The sequence below is a fragment of the Saccoglossus kowalevskii genome, chromosome 17 (assembly GCF_978046115.1).
Source record: "Saccoglossus kowalevskii chromosome 17, keSacKowa6.1, whole genome shotgun sequence".
NCBI lineage: Eukaryota > Metazoa > Hemichordata > Enteropneusta > Harrimaniidae > Saccoglossus > Saccoglossus kowalevskii.
In genome coordinates, this window is record NC_140657.1 from 21,640,778 (window position 1) to 21,662,461 (window position 21,684).

General features: G+C 34.6%; 1 protein-coding gene across 2 annotated transcripts in view; it reads left to right on the forward strand.

Annotated features, from left to right (window-relative positions):
- LOC100369393 (rab-like protein 6) overlaps positions 1–21,684 on the forward strand; it is a 29,629-nt gene that overhangs the window by 487 nt on the left and 7,458 nt on the right. The window contains exons 2-11 of one of the 2 annotated variants that reach the window (XM_085492413.1): positions 1,352–1,486; positions 3,442–3,489; positions 8,100–8,295; positions 9,077–9,217; positions 9,777–9,882; positions 10,416–10,519; positions 12,293–12,399; positions 15,320–15,535; positions 19,801–19,957; positions 20,741–21,125. In XM_085492413.1, the coding sequence (XP_085348539.1) occupies positions 1,352–1,486; positions 3,442–3,489; positions 8,100–8,295; positions 9,077–9,217; positions 9,777–9,882; positions 10,416–10,519; positions 12,293–12,399; positions 15,320–15,535; positions 19,801–19,957; positions 20,741–21,125 (1,595 nt within the window). The remainder of the gene's footprint in view (positions 1–1,351; positions 1,487–3,441; positions 3,490–8,099; positions 8,296–9,076; positions 9,218–9,776; positions 9,883–10,415; positions 10,520–12,292; positions 12,400–15,319; positions 15,536–19,800; positions 19,958–20,740; positions 21,126–21,684) is intronic. The other variant, XM_002740259.4, reaches the window with a different exon arrangement.

A 21,684-nucleotide genomic window follows, 5' to 3' on the forward strand; every position in this document is an offset into this window, starting at 1 on the left:
ATTATGGGGGAGGGGGGGGGGGCTTGAATAGTGTAACAAGAGCAATTTATGTTTTGTAGTGTTTATAATATCTGTACATTTATCATGTACCATTTTTTCCCTACAATTAGTTGAAGGCATTTTTTTTTCACTGCCTCGCATACAACCCCCCCCCCCAATTAATCTTTCAGTCATCCATCACAATTTGAAATGGTCGACCCCTTATATACTTGGCAACAACTGTACAATCTCTGTCAAGGTCTTTTCTGCAACAATGTTTTTGCTGTTGTCTCAGTATGTTCATAACTTACATTGTTTTTGTGTAGTTTATTAGTCAACAGACTATTAATTGTATTTAAAATGTTTCAGATTGTTGTGTACATGTGTATATGTATATACTCAACAAACGCATTCCTTCATTTTTTGATGATCCACAGATATGATTACTTTAAAGTTGAAATCAATATATGAATTGATCACCTGATTTGCTTAAAAATATTCATTCATTTGATACTGTATCTCAATAACCACTCATAATATTTCATTATAACTTGGTTACATGTACTTGTAGTCTGAATCTGGACATCTGATTGGCTGAAGCAAGCTCTTATGTCTTATGTCTAATATCTGAATAAAAACTAGATTAAATATCTAACTGAATTGAGATCACGAGACTGTGAGCCCTGTTTATGCATGTAGTAATCGGAGTATGTGATCAACTGAACAAAACAGGTAAACTCGGTACAAATACTAATTTGAATTATTATTGCCAAAAATGTTAATAAACTGAGCATTTTGTGAAAAAACTTCCCGAGAGGAGTGTCGATCATTGCCACTCACCAGACCTGTCATCTGTTTTGTAAATCAACGTAAAGGTAAAGGATCACAACTAAAAATATCGTATTTTTTTATGTTTTTTTACATCATGTAGACTGTTATTTTCTTCCTTCAAATATGCTAATTTTCCCCAGAAGTCTTGTATCCACTACCAAATAACCTTGCTTACCATTATAACTTTTAAATAAAGTTTGGTACATGGAGACATTTAAGTTAAATTCTCCACCTTCTAATTACTTTGTTAACTTTTAGGTTTTATACATGTATTCCCAGTACAACTCATCAGTTAAATTCTGAGATGCCTCTTCATAGTGCAACTTTAAATGACAGCAAACTTATGTGTCAATAATGTATATTGGACAAACTTTATGGGGTGGGATGACGCCCCCCCCCCATAAAGTATTAATGAGTATTAGTATTTATTGATACCCCCCTTTACATGTACATACACACACCTTTTTGTTTGGGTGATTAGAACTTATTTCCCATGAGATGTATGATGGTTATGTTTTGATTTTTATCTTCTTTTCTCCAGTGAAAATAATAATTAAAGGTGACAGAAATACTGGTAAGACTACATTGTTTCAAAGGTTACAAGGACAGAAGTTTATGGAAGAATACATTCCCACTCAAGAAATACAAGTTGCTAGTATCCAATGGAGTTATAAGAGTAAGAATTTACCACCAGTTCCCTCTTTTCATCACAAATTCACAAAATAGTCTTGCTTATAGTTTGCACTTTCCTTCAGAAGATTGAGACAAAATTAGTTGAATAAAAACTAAAAATTGACTCTAATTGTGTCTGTTGAAGAATGTAAGATAAATTGGCAGAATAATTTTTGTATTTTTCAGGGTAGAATTGAATTTTTTTGTTATTGCATAACCCATAATTCATTATGATAGAATATTTTAGCTGAATGCGACACTGTCTTAAAAAAGTAATGTTTAAAAAATGGCTTCATTCAGGCAATGAACTACTTTGATATCCGTAACAAATCCCTGAAAATCTACACTGACGTTACCCAATATTTGTTAACGTTCTGTGCACATTGTCCATATTTGGTCTGTGATTACAATTTGTATGTCAGCTCTAATTTTAGTAAGATTTTACAAGAGCAAAATTTTGTGAGTCTTGGCAAACTATGATATTTCGTGCAATGTAGCAGTGAATATTTTATTTGGGATTTCTTTTAAGACTGAGTGACAGTGACGTCATCATTGATAACATTATGAAATCACACAATCTATTTCACGTTTATTACAGTAAAGGCTGCAAAATTATTCCACAGTGCCAGCATGTCTTCTTTGTTTCCAAATGAACTGATATGAAGGAAAATTCAGGGCCTTTCCTCAGTGAGTGAGTGAATAGTGAGTGATCATAGAAAATAGAACATGAATAAAAACAAAAATAATAGAACATTACACATGCTCATCTAAAAGTTATCTTTGAGAATGACATCAACTCTTTATGTCATTCTGTTAGCTCCTATTTTTAACCAGCTGTAGAACATTATTATTTCAACCAATGTAGTTTCTAGGATTATTTCTAGATCTGTGTTGTGTGTTGTACTAATAGCTTACCACTTAACGACTCCATATAGTGGTACATGAATAAATGTATTTTTATCTGTTTTGTAAAACCAAAATAAAAAAATGTTTGGGATGTGGCTGAATGCAAACAAGTGAAACAATACTTATGTTTTGCAGTGATAATTTGTTTCGTATGGCCGAGGTCACATATATTTTATTTATTTTTAGACATTCAATCAAAATACATTTGTGACAGATGTTTTGGTGGTATTAGCTAAGGTGAATTCAACTTCAGCGTACATTTATATTATGCGAATTAACATTGACACCATTCATGCTGTATTTGTCACCAATTTTTTTGCATATTTTTTATTGAAAGCTAAATTTACCTTTGGAGTACTAAATGAGGTAAACATTTGGTACCACATGGTCATTTTGGTTCAGTATTTCATGGATTAAAAAAATATGACAAGATTGACCAAAAAAAATCTACTCATGCTTTTTATAACCGCAATCAATTGTTTTTACTCGGAACATACATTGTGTATGTGTACAAAATGTACATGTACCTAAGCCTCTGATCTTTATTTAAACTAAATTTGAAATGTGAGAAGAACACAGAAAAATAGATGCAGTTTGAAATTATAGGTCTTTCTATTTTGATCAGCAAGTTAGCAAATATGCATGTACTACACACCACCATTGTTTAAAATTTTACATTTTTCAAAAAAAGTCAATGTCCACGTTTCTGTCGAATGGGACAACTCTTTTGTGGTATTGAATTATTTTGAAAAATAACTGGGTTCGAGAAATAAATTAAAATTTCAAGAAGAATTCCATCAAGACCCTTCACTTGATGTTTCATCAAAATTTCGGCAGAAATAGTATGGTGCTTGGAGAAAAAAGGTTTCCATTTTACATCAAGTCTTGATAGAGCCAACCTTTAGGATTTTATACTGTATTTTCAGATCTAGTTTGCTAACTTGCTTTCACAATTAGTGTATCTTAGTTTACCTCTAACCAACATTTTTATCAGTTTATCACAGTGTATTACATTTTTTTTTTCATTTATTTATTGACCAAAAATGCTCACAGAGCTAAAAAAGCAACATAATGTGAAAACCAAGGAATTACAACATTTCGGTAAAGTTTCTACTCTATTCACTTCTATATATTTTTGGGTTTTGGTTTGGTTTTGCATGGGGATACAATTCAGCTGGTATCATATGGCGGTGTTCTCTCTCTCTCATTTTGCGCGCTTAAATTCATACATGTATGTAGCTTTCATGTCATTGGTAATATTAAAAGTTTTACATTCTCTTGAAACTTAAGAGTTGCGATGTTGGCGAATTGTAGTTGAATGATTTTTTTTTCAATTTTGAGTATCTTGGCCAAAAATCGTATATCTGAAAGTTACATCATTCATAAGTAATATCGATCATGATCTGTCTGATTATGCCATTTATCAGTTAAATTATTGTCTTCATTATATTAAATCCCATGATAATTTTGCTATAGGTGTGCGCTAAACACAACTAAGCTAGGAAGTACATAATGATTGATATATATGAAGTGAGCTGTGAGTTCAATCACAATGACAGCACGAGTCAAATAGTCAGTTGACTCAATCGTAGAACAGAAAATGTTGGGTTTAATTGGTTCCTCAGGAGATTAAATGTCACTATTCTTAGCTGAGCAGGATTCCAGAAATAGATAAATAGTTGGATACATAAATAAATACATGTAAGATGCTGAAAACAAATGAAAATGGAAATGCTTGATAATTTTCAGCTTTTGACAAGACACTAGTGATGCAGATATCTCGCAAATACCATATGTAACTTTTGCATTTTTCGATATTACTAGTACTCAAATTACTTAACAAGCCGAAGGCTGTAAATAAAATGTTGCCAAAATGTTTAACGTGCTAATAACTTGGCCAATATTAACTAAATTCAGCATGGCATTTGGATCATGATTATTTTGTTCAGTGATCTTGTTATTTTTTGTTTAGACAACATAAAATTCTGTCATGCATTGCTGTTTTGAATGCTGCTTTGAGAAGCTCACTCAGATGAAGTGCCAACACGAACCAATTTCATTTCACAGATGAATCTTATTGTGGGGAATGATTCACGTCAAATTTTCATTTCATTTCATTAAACTCATTTTCAGATCTTCAGGATATATTCTGCATTATTTCTGTGAGCTAAAAACAAGCTTAGATGCAGAAGTGTCAATCACCTGAAAATCTATGGAAATACTTGATAATTTTTGGCTGTTTGCATGAAGCCTCCGACATGCATATTTTGCGAATACCTTTTCCATTTGGTACATGTACATGTCACAATTTATACAGGGTTTGGTTTACGTAGGTTTAAGTGTACTCTCTATGAATTTAGAAAAACACTACTGTCAATCAAATTTATACAATTAAATTGACTACCAACACTTATAAATGGCCCAATCTATTAACAAAAATTGTTTAGATTAATTTTGAAAGCGTTCAAAACAATCAATTTTTGAAGATCAGTGTATTAAGTGATTTTCAAATTCAAATTTTTTTATGAAATTAATACAGTATTCTTTCCAGCTGATCTAGCTGAAAAGTTAATTAATGAGTTAATTAATGAGTTAATTAATGAGTTAATTTTGTTCAGTTATTGTGCAATCATATACTGGTACATGTAAATCTCTCTTGGCTTTCTGTTATATATATCTTTACATTTACCTGGAGAGAACACTGCTATATTTAAAAGTGAATGGAAACAATATTATTTGAATGGTGATTGCATGTGGGTAGAATTTGGTGTTTTATCTTTATATTTATTTTGAACTACTGATGATGAATCATGTGAACACTTTGATGTTTTATTTTATATAACAAAAATTGGTTAAATTTAATTTTTGGATATTTTGGGGTTACCAACTTTGAAGTTAATTATTAACTCTTTGAATGCTAAGACAACTTGTGTTACCTTTCACAAAATTAGGCACGCAAAATTTAAAAAAAGAAATCAAAGCTAAAAATTGGCAAAATGGCACGCAAAATTTACTAAAAAAACAATGGCATTCAAAGGGTTTATTTGAATAGTCACAAGACTGGTTTTTGTCTCTGAATAGTATCCCATTTTCTAATGTCACTGTGTCTCCAATTCCTCTTGCCATGGAATCGATGTGATTAGGAACATTGGACTTGATAACGGTAGATAATGGAACATTATTTGGGGGTGAAAACAAGTAGCATGGTTCTTTCACTCTCAACGAGATCTTAGCTGCCTTTTGAGTATAATGTCTATTATAAGAGGTTTATTGAAGGATATTTCCTATCTGAAGAGGCACATGTTCAGATCTTAAGAATAGAAAATTCAATTTTATATCACCAAGAGCATGTTTAGCATGTAGAAAATGCTGTTTTATTTCACTGAATGTATTCTCAAATACACATAACATGATTCAAAAGTGTCTGGACACAACTCAAAATCATTTTCTCCCAATATTAGATTATGGCCATTATGAAGCTGATGTGTATTCTCTTTAAAAAAACAAAAAAAAACATTGTTCAATCATGATTACTGGGCATCTATTGTTTTTTGAAATGATATGACACTTATAAACTCTGTTACTACATGTACATGTATTATTCTCTGAAACCACTGGACATCTATTATTCTCTGAAACCACTGGACATCTATTATTCTCTGAAACCACTGGACATCTATTATTCTCTGAAACCACTGGACATCTATTATTCTCTGAAACCACTGGACATCTATTATTCTCTGAAACTACTGGACATCTATTCTTCTCTGAAACCACTGGACATCTATTATTCTCTGAAACTACTGGACATCTATTCTTCTCTGAAACCACTGGACATCTATTATTCTCTGAAACCACTGGACATCTATTCTTCTCTGAAACCACTGGACATCTATTATTCTCTAAAACTACTGGACATCTATTATTCTCTGAAACCACTGGACATCTATTATTCTCTGAAACTACTGGACATCCAGTGTTCTCCCCAGGCCTTTCAAGCACTGCGGGCCCGCGTCGCTTAGACAAACAGCCGCGTCGCTTTTGTTTCGCCCGCGATCCTTGAAATCCTGCCCGCGATGCTTATTCACGTTGTATTGTTTACAAGTGTCAGCCTCGTCTAGCACATCTTTAAAACAATAACAAGTATTGATCGAAAGGTAATCCCGCCTTTGTACATAGTTAGCCTTACAAAAACAGTGATAAAAACGGAAGTCTACAAGAAGTTACCAAGTCTATCAAGGGTGCGGAGCTGGCAAACCCAAAATACTAGGGTAGTAATAATTTGCCCATTGCGTCGGGATGGTCTATCCCGAGTTGCTGCACTGCGATTAATTGCGTTTTTACTACTACATCGCCAGTGACACTAATTACCAAGAAATAAAAAAACAAGTTAAATTAAGTCGCATCGAAAAAAAAAACTGTAAATAAATCGAAGTAAAAATTATTCAACTGCAGACGAGACGGACGAGGAAAAAACGAACCCTGACCTCTAGAAATACCTCATTCATAGTGCGTCATTACCGAGGAACGCTACCTTAAGGCGACGTAACGCATGTAGTGACATCACAACCGATGCATGCTGGGTTACAACGGAGATTTTGATTGAGGTAACAAAGATGGCGGCGCAGAGTGCATGTTTTTCCCGCGATGTTTAAAAACAACATTTCGTTGGCGATTTTGATGTAATTTCTAAGTTAATCATCAATGAATCGTTTTAATTAAGCAAACATTCTAAGTTTGTGTATTTTTAAACAAAAAAGTCAGGGACCGATGATCGCAACAGCAGCGGTGAATACCCGTTCAACGCAATGCCGTCAGCTGACAATGTTACGGTGATCGTAGCGTTACATAAATAATAGATAGATCAATGAAAAATCACTGACTTTAGTTGAAATGCCGTTGTAGAAAAAAAATGTCATTATTGATTTATTAATTTCTTCATACAGATTTTACAAATTTAACAAACAAATTCTCCCCCCCCCCCCCCCCCCCCCCCCCCCGTATGAACTGACAGTAACATTGGCACTAAAACTGACTGTACTTGTACACAAAATAATGATGAACCAGTTACCTCCACGGATAAACAATATATTTACTGACTGGCTATAAGTATTTCCATTTCTTTCCTGTTCTATTTCAAACTGTATTTGACTTGATGCACACATAAAACACAATGAATGTAAATGATGAAAAATTTATGAGATATGTATCTCTTCTTTATTTCAGTTATAATGTTTGTTGGGGAAACTAATTATTATGCAAACAAAATTATGCAAATAAGATGTATTGTTATGTAAATTAGCCGCGATGCTTGGCTTAGGGTCTGGGGAGAACACTGACATCTATTATTTGCTGAAATCACTTATCATTCATTGTATTTTGAAATCAATGGACACCTTGTCTATTGTCCCTGAAACTATGTGCTGCACACTTACATGTATTCTCTGGCCTACATTCTTCTCTAAAAGAAATTGCACAAAGTCTATCATCTGAAATTACTACACACCAACATTTGTATTCTTCTTTTAAACCACTGGACATCTCTTATTCTCTGAAACCACTGCATACCATGTATTGTTATCTGAAACTGCTGGTCATCCATTGTACGCTCAGCAACACCTATTTTTGGAAATGACTGGATAAATAATTTTCTTCTACAGACATTTACACCTGCTAACTACACTGTATAATGTATATTAATTCATTCCTAGATACAGACGATGTGGTAAAAGTGGAAGTTTGGGATGTTGTTGATAAAGGCAAAAGTAGAAAAAAACAGGATGGACTGAAAATAGAAAATTCACCAGATGAAAGTCAGTCATCTGAACCATGTCTAGATGCTGCATTCTTGGATGTCTATAAAGGAACACATGGAGTGGTAATGATGATGGATATGACCAAACAGTGGTATGTACAGCCATTTTACCCTGCTTGAAATGGTCATGAAGGTCACAAGATGTCGAAGTAAATGTCTGTTGTGTTGTCATTTTCATCACTGTTAAAGTCGATCGTCGTCGCACTGTGTTGTTTGATATTGAACTCATAGCGATGTACAAATGTACACAACGCATGGTTTGATTACATGAAATTTGAACACACACAATGACCACTGCCTTTTAACATTGTGGCCAGAATGTATTTTTCATCCAATCCATATAAAACCTGATAAAGCTGTAATTGTGCTTATACATGTACTGATGCAGTGACTTTGTTTACACTCAAGTTAGGTATCCATTTTCTAAATGATTTCTGCCACAAATTACTGCTCTGGTACTTGTCTGCACATGTTTTACAGAGAATTTTTTTGATCATAATATAACCATGAAAAGTATTTCAGATTATCAAATTCACAAAATTAGATAATTAAGGTTAGCAATACTTTTTTGTTGGTTTTACCGTATTTGCTCTATTAGTAGCACATGTGCGTAAATTACTGTGGTGTTTCTAAAATAAGACATTTTGGTTTGTAACAAATTATGTGTCATACTTGATAATTTTTTTTTTGTTTCAATAAAGTATGTTACAATCATGAGCTTCAGCTTTGAGCAGTGTTTATGTTTTGAACTGTTATAGCATATAGCATTCGCAATGAAGGTAAAGACCAACAAAACTGTAAAATACGCACATATGCAGTTCTGACAGCTGTGACACTTTTGAATTAATGTTAATTTCTCATTGCATTTTGTAGGACGTATGATTATATTGAAAGAGAGCTTCCGAAAGTTCCTAATCATATTCCTGTGTTAGTGCTGTCTAATCACAGAGACATGGGAGAACACAGAGTAATATTGAGTGAGGATGTCCGAAATTATGTAGAAAATTATGAAAGGTGAATATCAATCAATTTATTGTGGGAGTAATATGAAATTATAGGTATCGTCAGAGGTACATTACTTGGGGTTTGCAACTACGGTGACATGATACCAAGATCCCGTTTCAATCTCGCTCTCGCTTAAGCATTCCAACTCATGCACATGCCCGAGGTAACTAGGATACTGGGATGTCCAGGTGGATCAAAATAGCTGCTCACGATATGTCGGATTACAATATTTACATACTATTTCGATGTATTACATTTTTTCACTATGAATGTGGTAATACATGTTTTATTGTTTATTACAAACCGCCTATGTCATGTCAAAAGGTTGTAGCATCAGCCTCGCTATCTACGAGATGAGATTTGAATGGGATCTTGGCATGATGTCACCATACAGTACTATTCGTGATGCAAACCCCAATATTGTACTTCTGGTATAGTCTATTTTTTGTGTGGGCAATTTGTCATTATATAAGCATACTCCTTAGTTCACTTAATATCTTTGCATACTCCTCAGTTTACTTGTCATTAGCTAAAATTCACTAAACACAAACTTTTCATCTCATTTCAGGCCGATAGGATCTGCTATGATTCAATATGCAGAGTCATCCATGAAAAATGGGTTTGGTTTAAAATATCTTCATAAATTTTTTAATATTCCATTTCTGATATTACAGGTGAGTAAACCTTATTGTACAACCTTTGTCCTCATCACCTTTGACCTTATTCCATATTATGAATGATAGATGCTGCCATCATACTTATCAAGAATTTTTTGCTACATTATTACTCCCTGTACTGTCTGGAAGTCTGAATGAAGCTTGGGGTGCTGGATCTCATTTTTGAATAATGAACATTTTAATAGTATGCATTTTCATCAATTTGCAATTGAAAATGAACACTACGAATAGGGCTTAATGCTATAGGCAAATCACGAAATCATTGTTTAAATCAATTACACGAATTGCATTTATTTGTGCACTAGATCATTAAAATAAGACATATTTTGAGCAGAGACACAACTCAGTGTCATTTATGTAAGTGCATACGTGTGTGCTCCTAATAGTATCAATTTACATGGTTCAAAGAATATGAAAAAATTTACTTTCACAGGCAACAAATCTGGCAAGATTTCTTCACTTAAAGCACTGTTGTGGAACATGTAATAATGTAGAATTTAATAGTAACATGTTAAACATCTGTATTTCAGAGAGAGACATTAATGAGGCAATTAGAAACCAATCAAAAAGATATAGACTCAACCTTAGAAGAACTGCATATCCACGGAGAATCAGAAGAACAAAATTATGATATGTAAGTAACATGTACTCTATTTGTCAATGTCCTCCTGGGCAGTCTTTTGAAGGAAGAGTATTATTTCAGGGCAGTACTGGCTTCAAAACCCTGCCAAGGCGATCTTTTGGTGCATTTCTTTTCAGAATGCAACATACCGTCAAAACACAATCACATGTGAGATGTGAAAAAAACCAACATATTATGTATGACTGAGTTAGCACCGTAGAAAATACATACAAATTGATAATTAGACAGTAGTATTGCATAGCAGTTGGTTGTCGGGTGGGTGTAAAAAGTTTTTACAAATGCATTTGACGCACAGATTTACACTCGAACCAAATCATTTTCTCGTCTTGGATGTTTTTTTTTCCTTTTCCGTTATTTCTGTCCATGATTGGATAGAAAAAAACAAACTACAAATACTCCAAGATTTTTTTGACTTCATTAAAAAATAAAATCGTTTTTGTAGGATGGAAACTTTTTGAGGTCAAAACCCCCTACCCCCAAACTAAAGGAAATAAGTTTTTTATCCGACATCGATCTTTTGACGTCGTCCCTAAACTCTTTACTTACTTGGTTCACCTTTTAAAAAGTGTTAACTGCCTAAAAATGTCAAGCAGTTAAATCAATGCCATGTTTGTAATAATATTTAGAAGATCTTGAAATCGGTCAATAATACAACACTGTAATCTGATTGGTTAAGAACTGCGTAGGTGAACTGCTCAAAAAATGCAGAAAAACTTTGATCGATCAAATGTTCCGAAAATTTTGTTCAAGATAAAACAAAATTAAGTTTACATATATTTCAAAGCAAACCATCCAGCTACAGTATGACTGAATAATAAGCAATGAACCTTGAAAAAAGTAATTTATTTTGGGGTGTTTTTGATTCATCCACTGAATGAATAGTTGAAGTATTCAAAAAGAAAAACCTGAGATGAATGAAATTTTGGAGAATTGAGCACAATTTTGTTGTCAGTCAAAATTTAAAAAAAAAATGATGTTAAATGATTAGCTTTTCAAATTTGTTGATGGAGTGAAGATTGTGAAAGTATTATACTAAGTAACATAACTGAACATAACAATACATTATAAAACATGGTCAAATCGAATGATTGAAACATGTACATGGACTCTGAGGTATAAATCCAAGAAGTTCTGAAATGAATAAGCACACTCTGCTCCACATGTGGCTTCTGTAATATGTCACTAAGTCATAATTACAGTCATAATCCTATGAAACTGGTGGTCTACATCAGACAAATTGATGATTGGTTTATTAGCATTGGTAAAAGGAGATGATCATTATTTCTATTTAAAAGTCTGGGAAGATAATATACAAATGTAGGTCTGTGCATTAACGCATTGAAAAAATGTTAAATTACAATAGAACTCATTAACTGACAAATCCTGGAATTTAAAACCCATTGGCTATGCTCAGTATAGCAATCATTTTCAATACTTGTTATTTTAAACGGCTGCCTTTGTGGGATGGGGATAATAGCGAAATAGCACTTTACATGGAAGTTACTGATGATGCATTTTGTTTGACCTAATTCACACAGCAATTTCTGTGAAAGTTCTGATTTTCATGAAATATCCGATCATCATAATGTCTTAGTGTTCTTTTCTGTTTGTGTATAAGCCAATTGCATTGCGAAATTGTTGTTGAAATACGAACCTCCCCAATCCACCCATATTAATTTGATTGTATGCTGCTTGGGTTAGATTAATTCATAGAACCAGTCCACTTAATGACAACTGACAATTCCAATTGTGAAATTATTACAGGTATTTAGATGCGCTAGAACTCAAAAAGAAGAATCAACAAGCTAAGCAAGAGGCTGAGGCAGCTGCCAAGTTAGCTGCAGAACTTAATGATCAATCAAAATCAACAGGTACATGTATGAACAGTTATGCCAACTGCCAGAAATGCCATATATGCTGCTGTATTTTATTTTAAGATATTCCAGGAACCTCTGCCATAATTTGTTGCTTGGAAATATTTTAAAACACCTGCCCCATAAAGTTTACAACTAAATTTGGTTTTAGTAGGTAATTTTTATTTAACAACAATGGGATCTTTCTAAACAACATATTTCTTTCTTCACCACCAGTTCCCTATTTTCTCCACAAATTCAAAAAAATAGTCCTGTTTATAGTCTGCACTTTGGGATAAAAATTGAAAATTGACTCGAATTTGATCTGTTAGCTCCAAAATAAGGGTTCATTTTCAGAAATGAATATAAGAAAAAGTGCAGAACAATTTGGGCGAGAAAGTCTGGTTGTGAAAAGGTTAAATAATGTTTATAAAAATAACTACATTTTTCACACAAACATGACAGTTTTGCAGGCATCTCAAAAAAAATATTAAATTGGGACTGTTTTGAAGGAAGAAAGAGTACTAGTACAAGGATACCAACAAGTATTCACAAAGACAGTACAGCAGGAGTATCGACCAACGAGCAGCATCGGTCAATGCGAATGCGTACTGTCTGAGTGCATACTTGTTGGTATCCTCGTATTACCCTTATTATTATACATCTTTTCCTCCCAAAGATACATCATGGATATGCCAAAATACCAAAAGTTTAGAACAGATTGAGCGAACTTCGGTGTATGGGGTTCGGTCAAACCCTGGGGGGGCTACCATGTTTGTTTTTAGTCCTCGTTCGGACACAGTCCGAAAACTGGGACTGGCCTCTGTGCGTTCATGTTTCCATGTGTGTGTGCGGACGGACCCGTATCTTAGAAATGCCTGGACCAATCAGAATCAAACTTCACACATACATCATACATGATATTATACATATGCACATCAATTTTTTTCACGATCTGATTCAAGATGGCCAAATGGTGACCATTTTTGTGCTAAAAAATCATCAAAATCATACATTTCTCAGCTGTTTACAGATGGATTTTGTTCAAACTTGGTATATAGGTTGGCCATTATAGGACCTTGATGCACATCATTAGCTCCGCTGTCGACTTTGTTGAGCGGAACTTATCATATGAATGATTGTCCTCAGTCGTCTTCCGTGTCAATGTTTTACTTTTTTGACTTCTTCTTGAAAACTATAATCCTGAATGCTTTGATACTTGATACTTGGTGTATATGTACCTTGGGTAGACCTCTCTCAGATTTGTTCATTTTGTAATGATATCTTCAATTCTCTATACTTCAATTTTGGTGAATATTTTTGTCATTTTTGGTAAAAAGTGATATTTTCGATTTCTTGTTAAAAACCACATGTCCAATTGCTTTGATATTACATATATAGGTACTACATGTGGACCTCACTCAGATTTGTTCATTTTGTAATGATATTTTTAATTCTCTAATTTTAGTGAATATTTTTGTCATTTTTGGTAAAAAGTGATATTTTCGACTTCTTGTTGAAAACAGCAAGTCAGCAAGTTTGCTTTGATATTACATATATACGTACTACATGTGTACCTCTCTCAGATGTGTTCATTGCGTGATGATATCTTTAATTATCTAATTTTATGGAATATTTTTGTAATTTTTGGTAAAAAGTGATATTTTCGACTTGTTGAAAACAGCAAGTCCAATTGCTTTGATATTACATATATAAGTACTACATGTGTACCTCTCTCAGATGTGTTCATTGCGTGATGATATCTTTAATTATCTAATTTTATGGAATATTTTTGTAATTTTTGGTAAAAGTGATATTTTCGACTTCTTGTTAAAAACCACAAGTCTGATTGCTTTGATATTACATATATATTTACTACATGTGGACCCCTTTCAGATTTATTACTTTCGTGGTGATATCTTCAATTATCTAATTTTGATAATTATTTTTGTTATTTTTGGTGAAAAGTGATATTTTTGAATTCTTGTTGAAAACAGCAAGTCTACATATTGTTCATTTTCTAATGATATCTTCAGTTCTTTAATTGAAATGTGCATTACCAACAGCGGAGCTATCTCAGCCGACAAGCTGCTTGTTTTGTTTTTCAGATAAGATTCAAAATGGCCGACTGGCGGCCATTTTGTTTTAATGAATGTGGTTCTAGTGCCATATCTCTGACTTGCTTTGACTGATTATGTTCAAATTTTAAATATTTATTGTACATCATGTCATAGATATACATATATATTGGTTTGACGATGCTATTAAAAATGGCCGAATGGTGGCCATTTTTGTGCTAAAAAAATATTTATGGATGGATTTTGTTCAAACTTGGTACATACATTAGACATTATGGGTTCCTGGTGCACGTTATTTTATTTTTCAGATCGGATTCAGAATGGCTGACTAGCGGCCATTTTGTTTTAATGAATGGGCCTCTAGAGCCATTTCTCTGACATGCTTTGACTGATTATGTTCAAATTTTATATATTCATTATACATGTACTCATGATTTTGTTTTAATTAATGCTATTCCAGAGCAATATCTCTCAATACTCGTTTGACGATCAGATACAAATGTCAATCATTTTAATGTTAAACAATCATCATAATCATATTCCTGACATGTTTATGTTCCAGCTACATTACTATAAACAAAACTATATATCTTAAATTTGATAACTAGCCGGGACTGTGCCATGCATGGCCTGTTTTTATTAGTAGAAGATTCTTGCGCATGTAATCATTCCAAATTTGGAATTTGCATTTCCTAATATGGTAGAATGAAAAACATCCTGTAAAATACTGCAAAATTACGGCATGCTGTAACTCGTGGTGTTACGGTGACAGATGTATAATAATAGTTTACATGTATCATGCTAAATGTACAATGTAAAAATACTTTGTGTCTAATGCTATTGAATGTGTTGTTTTGCAGGTGGATCTAATCCCGACACTCCCAATTCAATGACACCTAGTAAATCAAGCCCTGCAGCAACGCCTGGTTCTGTGACCCCAACAAAGCCACAACCTAGCGATCAGAACACAGCTCCTTCACTACAACAGAGAGTCAGTAGGTTTTTTAGTAGTAGCAGCGCTGGTAGTAGTAGTGCACCTGATTTACAGCAACATGGAAATTTAGACCACAACTCAAGTAAGTGAAATGCACAACTCAAAGTAAGCAAGTCTCAGAAGTATTAAAGCAGCAAGTTAGGAAACTTAAATTACTGACAACTTTGATTTTGACAAAAGCCGTTTCGACCAACACAAACAATTTTGCATACTCTTTCAGTTCTTCAAAACCTCATAATTTTATTTTGAACAAAATATTGTTTTTTAAGAGTTGAATTGATGATGACAGAATGAAGGGCAAGGCAACAGGGACGCAGCACCCTCATGCCATGGCAATGGGTTACCTCACTCTGGGGAGCAGATCCTCTGGCAACTATAACATTCTGATTGACCAGGGATCACATGTTGCCATAGTCTTCAACTGTCTGATAGTAATTTTGGCCACAAGGAAGCCATAGAATGCTCCATTTTATCTTAGAATTATCAAAAACTCCACACCCTGGTAGGGAGAACCCTATCTCCCCCACTTTTTTTTCTAGAAAACCCCTTGATTATTGGTCATCTACTTTAGTCAAAACCAAAGTAGTTTTCAAATTAGTGAGCAAGTTTGCTAACTTTCGGCACCAATACATCTGAGACTTGTTGTAAGTCAGAATAACACTATAATATCATGTGCAGTATGACTTTCCTTCAACATGTTACTCAGATTTGTGAATTATCAATGTTCACATTGCCCATTTATCATACATTGTGTTCACATGAATTATTTCTCATTTTCCCATCATAATTGCATTGTATTTCTTTGCACATTGAGGATCAAATAGATGAGTCTAACCATGGTAATTCTATAATATATTGCACATTTCTTTACATAAACAATTTGGAAATTAAATCTATTTCTGTCATGGAATGAACTGGAAGGTATTTGTAAGCATGGAAGTTGTGTTAAGCCTGTTTACATCTTCTAGTATGGGAGTGACAATATGTGATCAAGTCTCATTGAACGGGAATAAATTTGAAACCCAATGGTGGTTTCTCGGGGGCAGACATTCAGGCATTTTCACCACCTGGCAATCATCACTGTGAAAACAAAGGCCGAAAACTTTTAGGAAACAGTACTTTGGGATGGTTGTTGAGACTCCCCTGAACAGTGTGACAAGAATATTTCTGCGTGTGCAACATATATAAATTTGGTTGTTAAGGATTACTTCAAAGTTGAGTTTGTGTTGTTTTTTTGAATTTAGCTATTTTCACCAGCCCTTTGACCGGAGTTCCACAGCGGCTCGCGCAGAGCCCATATACCGTACTTCCCTGAGTATAAGCCCCTTCCCGAGTATAAGCCCACCCCTCTGTTTTGGACATTTAATGAGTTGAGGGCATCCCAGAGTATAGGCCTAGGGTGTTTCACCAGGCGTCGACGACATTTATTAAAATATGCATGTAAAAAGTGTATTTCATTACATAAAAATCATGATTGGTACGGTAGTTTGGTTCCAGCTTTTATGAGTAAACTCGCGGGCACGGCGGGCGAACGTACATAGTTCGCACGTTTTCTATTCTGTTATTTACTCGGGATGAACCCCATTGTTGCAATACTGAAATAATCCATATTTCTTTTGAGTAGTAGTTTTACGAACGGCTAAAATGTGATTGTTAAGTCGTGAAACCTGATCATCGTTTTACTTTTCCGAATAAACTTTTCCATTGAGACTATCGTGAATGGGGTGTGAATGAGCAAACTATTCTTTGGCTGACTTGTTGGCGGCTGTGAAAGGTTTAAATACTTCCCTCACCCTCAGTTTACTTTTCGAAAATTGCAAATCAACAGCTTTTAGGGAAAAAAGTCACTGTTTTTTGTCGAAATCAGTGTTAATGGGTCGCATTTTAACATCGCAGTAATACACTTCCGCATTGCGTTGAAAAAAATACTTCGTCAATAATAGGAAAACTTCGACTGTATGACAGAGCATTTTCATTGGTTAACGAAAGATGGTTACAGTTTTAAACGCACCAACAAATTATTAGTCCCCGTTCGGACGCAGTCCGAAAACGGGGACTTATGTTTTGCCCTGTGTGCGTGCGTCCGTCCGTCCGTGCGTCCGTGATCACCTGTATCTCGAACATGCATGGACCGATTAAGTTCAAACTTTACTCATACATCACACATTATATGGGACATATGCACATGCATTTTTTTCATGATCCGATTAACGATAGCCGAATAGCGGCCATTTTAAGGCCGAAAATGCATCAAAATCGCACATTTTCACCATTCCGGACCCGGATCTCAGTTATGCATGGACGGATTTTGTTCAAATTTGGTACATACATTAAACATAATAGGACCTTGATGCACGTCATTTTTTTTTCCGGATCAAGTTCGAAATAGCCGACTGGCGGCCATTTTGTTTTAAAGAATTCAGTTCTGGATCCGTATCTGAGACATGTCTGGATTGATCAAGTTCAAACTTCACACACACAAGGTACATCATGTCACAAATATGTATGTGCATTTGTTTCATGATCTCATTAACGATAGCCAAATGGGGGCCGCTTTAAGGCCGAAAATGCATTGAAATCGTACATTTTCACCATTCCGGACCCAGATCTCAGTTATGCATGGACGGATTTCATTCAAATTTGGTACATACATTAAACATAATAGGACCTTGATGCACGTCATTTTTTTTTTCGGATCAAGTTCGAAATAGCCGACTGGCGGCCATTTTGTTTTAAAGAATTCAGTTCTGGATCCGTATCCGAGACATGTCTGGATTGATCAAGTTCAAACTTCACACACACAAGGTACATCATGTCACAAATATGTATGTGCATTTGTTTCATGATCTCATTAACGATAGCCAAATGGGGGCCGCTTTAAGGCCGAAAATGCATTGAAATCACACATTTTCACCATTCCGGACCTGTATCTCAGTTATGCATGGATGGATTTTGTTCAAATTTGGTACATACATTAAACATAATAGGACCTTGATGCACGCCTTTTTTTTTCGGATCAAGTTCGAAATGGCCGACTGGCGGCCATTTTGTTAAAGAATTCAGTTCTGGATCCGTATCCAAGACATGTCTGGATTGATCAAGTTCAAACTTCACACACACATGGTACATCATGTCACAAATAGATATGTGCATTTGTTTCATGATCTGCTTAACAATAGCGGAATGATGGCCATTTTAAGGCCGAAAATGCATCAAAATCACGTATTTTCACAATTCCAGAACCGGATCTCAGTCATGCATGGATGGATTTTGTTCAAATTTGGTACATACATTAAACATAATAGGACCTTGATGCACGTCTTTTTTTTCCGGATCAAGTTCGAAATGGCCGACTGGCGACCATTTTGTTAAAGAATTCAGTTCTGGATCCGTATCCAAGACATGTCTGGATTGATCAAGTTCAAACTTCACACACACATGGTACATCATGTCACAAATAGATATGTGCATTTGTTTCATGATCTGCTTAACAATAGCGGAATGATGGCCATTTTAAGGCCGAAAATGCATCAAAATCACGTATTTTCACAATTCCAGAACCGGATCTCAGTCATGCATGGATGGATTTTGTTCAGATTTAGCACAATGTGTTGTACATATGCAGGTGCATTTCGGTCATGATCTGCTTTGAATGTATATGTCACTCAAATATGAACGGAACGGGGACGTGTCATTGACAATGACTTGTTTTTTCTGAGGTGGTCCTCGAGTATAAGCCCACTCCTTATTTTTTCCGATTTTACATGTTCAGGCTCCTGGGCTTATGCTCGGGGAAGTACGGTATATACATGGTACAGTGGTGCACGTCTTAGCAACGTCAAACATCTTTTGATGTACATGTAGCTACGCCCCGAGGATATGTACATGTATAAGCAGTGCAAACACAAAAATGACAGGTTGTACTATATGTATAAGCATAAAAGATTCAAACAAATAAACTCAACCAAACAATGTTGATAAAATTGCACTATGGAACAATTTTTCTTGAACTAACAATGGTAAAGGTTTTTTAGACATTGGAAATTACTTGTATATTAATAATGTAAAATGACTAATTTTACATGATTTACCATTTCAGGCATATTCAGTCTGTGTTAAATTCACGGTTTTATCATTTAGATAAAGTGTTCTAGGCTAAATTTTACATATCCACTGGGTTTTAATTTAGCGCATTTTCCAGTCAGCGAAATAAGCAAAATTAAAACCCAGTGAATAATTAACCCTTTTACAGTATACATTATTAGTCATATTGAACACTTATTTCTTGTGTCGGAAATGTATGGTTTACATTTATTTATAAATGAGTTTATTATTCTTTCTATGCAGTGCTCGAACTACCCGTTCCTACAATGGGTAAAGTGAAAAGTGTTGAAGACTTTATTCCTAGTGATCAAATAGACAGTAGCTTTCTGGAAGACACTGGCAAAACTAAGTCATCTGGGACTAATCAAATAGTGAACAAAGACAATGTCGACAGTGATGAGTAAGTCGTTTATGACAAGTCTTCTCAAAGTGTTACTGTAGAATACTTTATTTTCGCTTGGAATTTAAAATAATTGAAAATTTTTCCTATATTTCACATTCAACTCGTCAAAAATCAGTGAAAATAAATTCCATAAAGAATGCCCAAAAAGCCTTTTCAGCGAAAATTAATTCCAACGAAAATAAAGTATTCCACAGTACATGGTGTATACATATCTGGTATCATACCATACTGTGCGACTTCCTCTTCTGCCAGTCACAAATTCATTTAAATTTGGCCAGCAAGAATTATGTCACTTTTTGCCACCCAAAAAATATACTATAATGATCATTATTTAAAAAAATGTCATCACCCACAGAAAAGGTAAATTAGATTAGGTGGTCATATTGTATAGAAGATAACTGCTTTGAAAAACAATTTAGTTTTAGCCATCATGGAATTAATGAATAATTAACTGTAACAAAATGACATCAACAAGCAGTGTGTTGTTGATTTTGCCTGATAAAACATTTCCGCATTCTATCATATGGGGTACACTCCACTGCTATAAATTGAGAAAACAAACTGACATGCATGATACAGAAAAACAAAACTGTTTTGCCTAATAGAACAAATATGGTTTCGGAATACACGAGATACACTAGAGTAAAACCACAGTTGTGGTATGTTACTCTACTGTTGACTCTACTGTTGGAGATACACCCTCGATAGAGCAAATACAATTCATATTTTGCATTTTACAACTTTGGCAATGCAGTCAACTGATTCAGTATACATATTTAGGGAGGAAGGATTCAACCCAATGGTGGCTGGATTTGTGGAAGACTTGGATTCTGAAGATGAGAGATTGGCTAAAGCTTCAGCTGCCGTTGCTGCAAGCTTTAATGTTGACATTTCCAGTGATGAAGATGACACACCGGCAGTGGTTGCTGATGATGTTACAGATTTTGAGAATAACATTGTGAATGGCATGGCATCTAAACAAACTGGTCTGTTATTATTCAATTCTACATCAAGTGCAATACAGAATGCGCCTAGTAATATAAAAGAGGCTAGCGCACGAACGAGAAAATCTACAACGGGAGATGAAAGTGATGATATTGATGATCACCAAGGTAACGGTGTTTCTCTAGAGATGGCAGATGTAGAAGATTTCATGCCTGAAAAGGTGAGTAGTACAGATTTGAAAATAATAAACTATTTCCTGTTCACTGTGAGATGCCGCGTTATGCATGAAGTCAAACGTAAAAACAGGACAAACAAAGGTCATAGTGTCGTAGTGGCGACAAACATAGTTTGGGATTCAACAAACGCAAAAGTATTTTGGGGATATTTCCATCCATGCTTAATTAAGGTGCTGTACACATTTGATGATAGTCAATTTCGATGAAGTAAGGGTATTCAAATGTAATATTCCCCTGTTAAAGGTTACCTTTTCGATGTGAAATGAAGAAATTTGAATTCAAAATTGAATCTTTCGATGTGTGAGCAGATGTTCGACGCGAGTCTTTTACACAACTCGTGAGATCTCACAGTTGAACGGAAAATCACGTATTGGCTTATTTATTTATAGAAAATTACCATGTGACACAGAAACTCGCAAACATTTATTGTCCATACTTCTGTGGAGTTCAAGCCCTGTGATTTTATTGAGAAGTATTTAATTTTTAGGGACACATCTTTGAACTATTCAAGTACTGAATAAGAATTAAATTCAGTGGCGATTC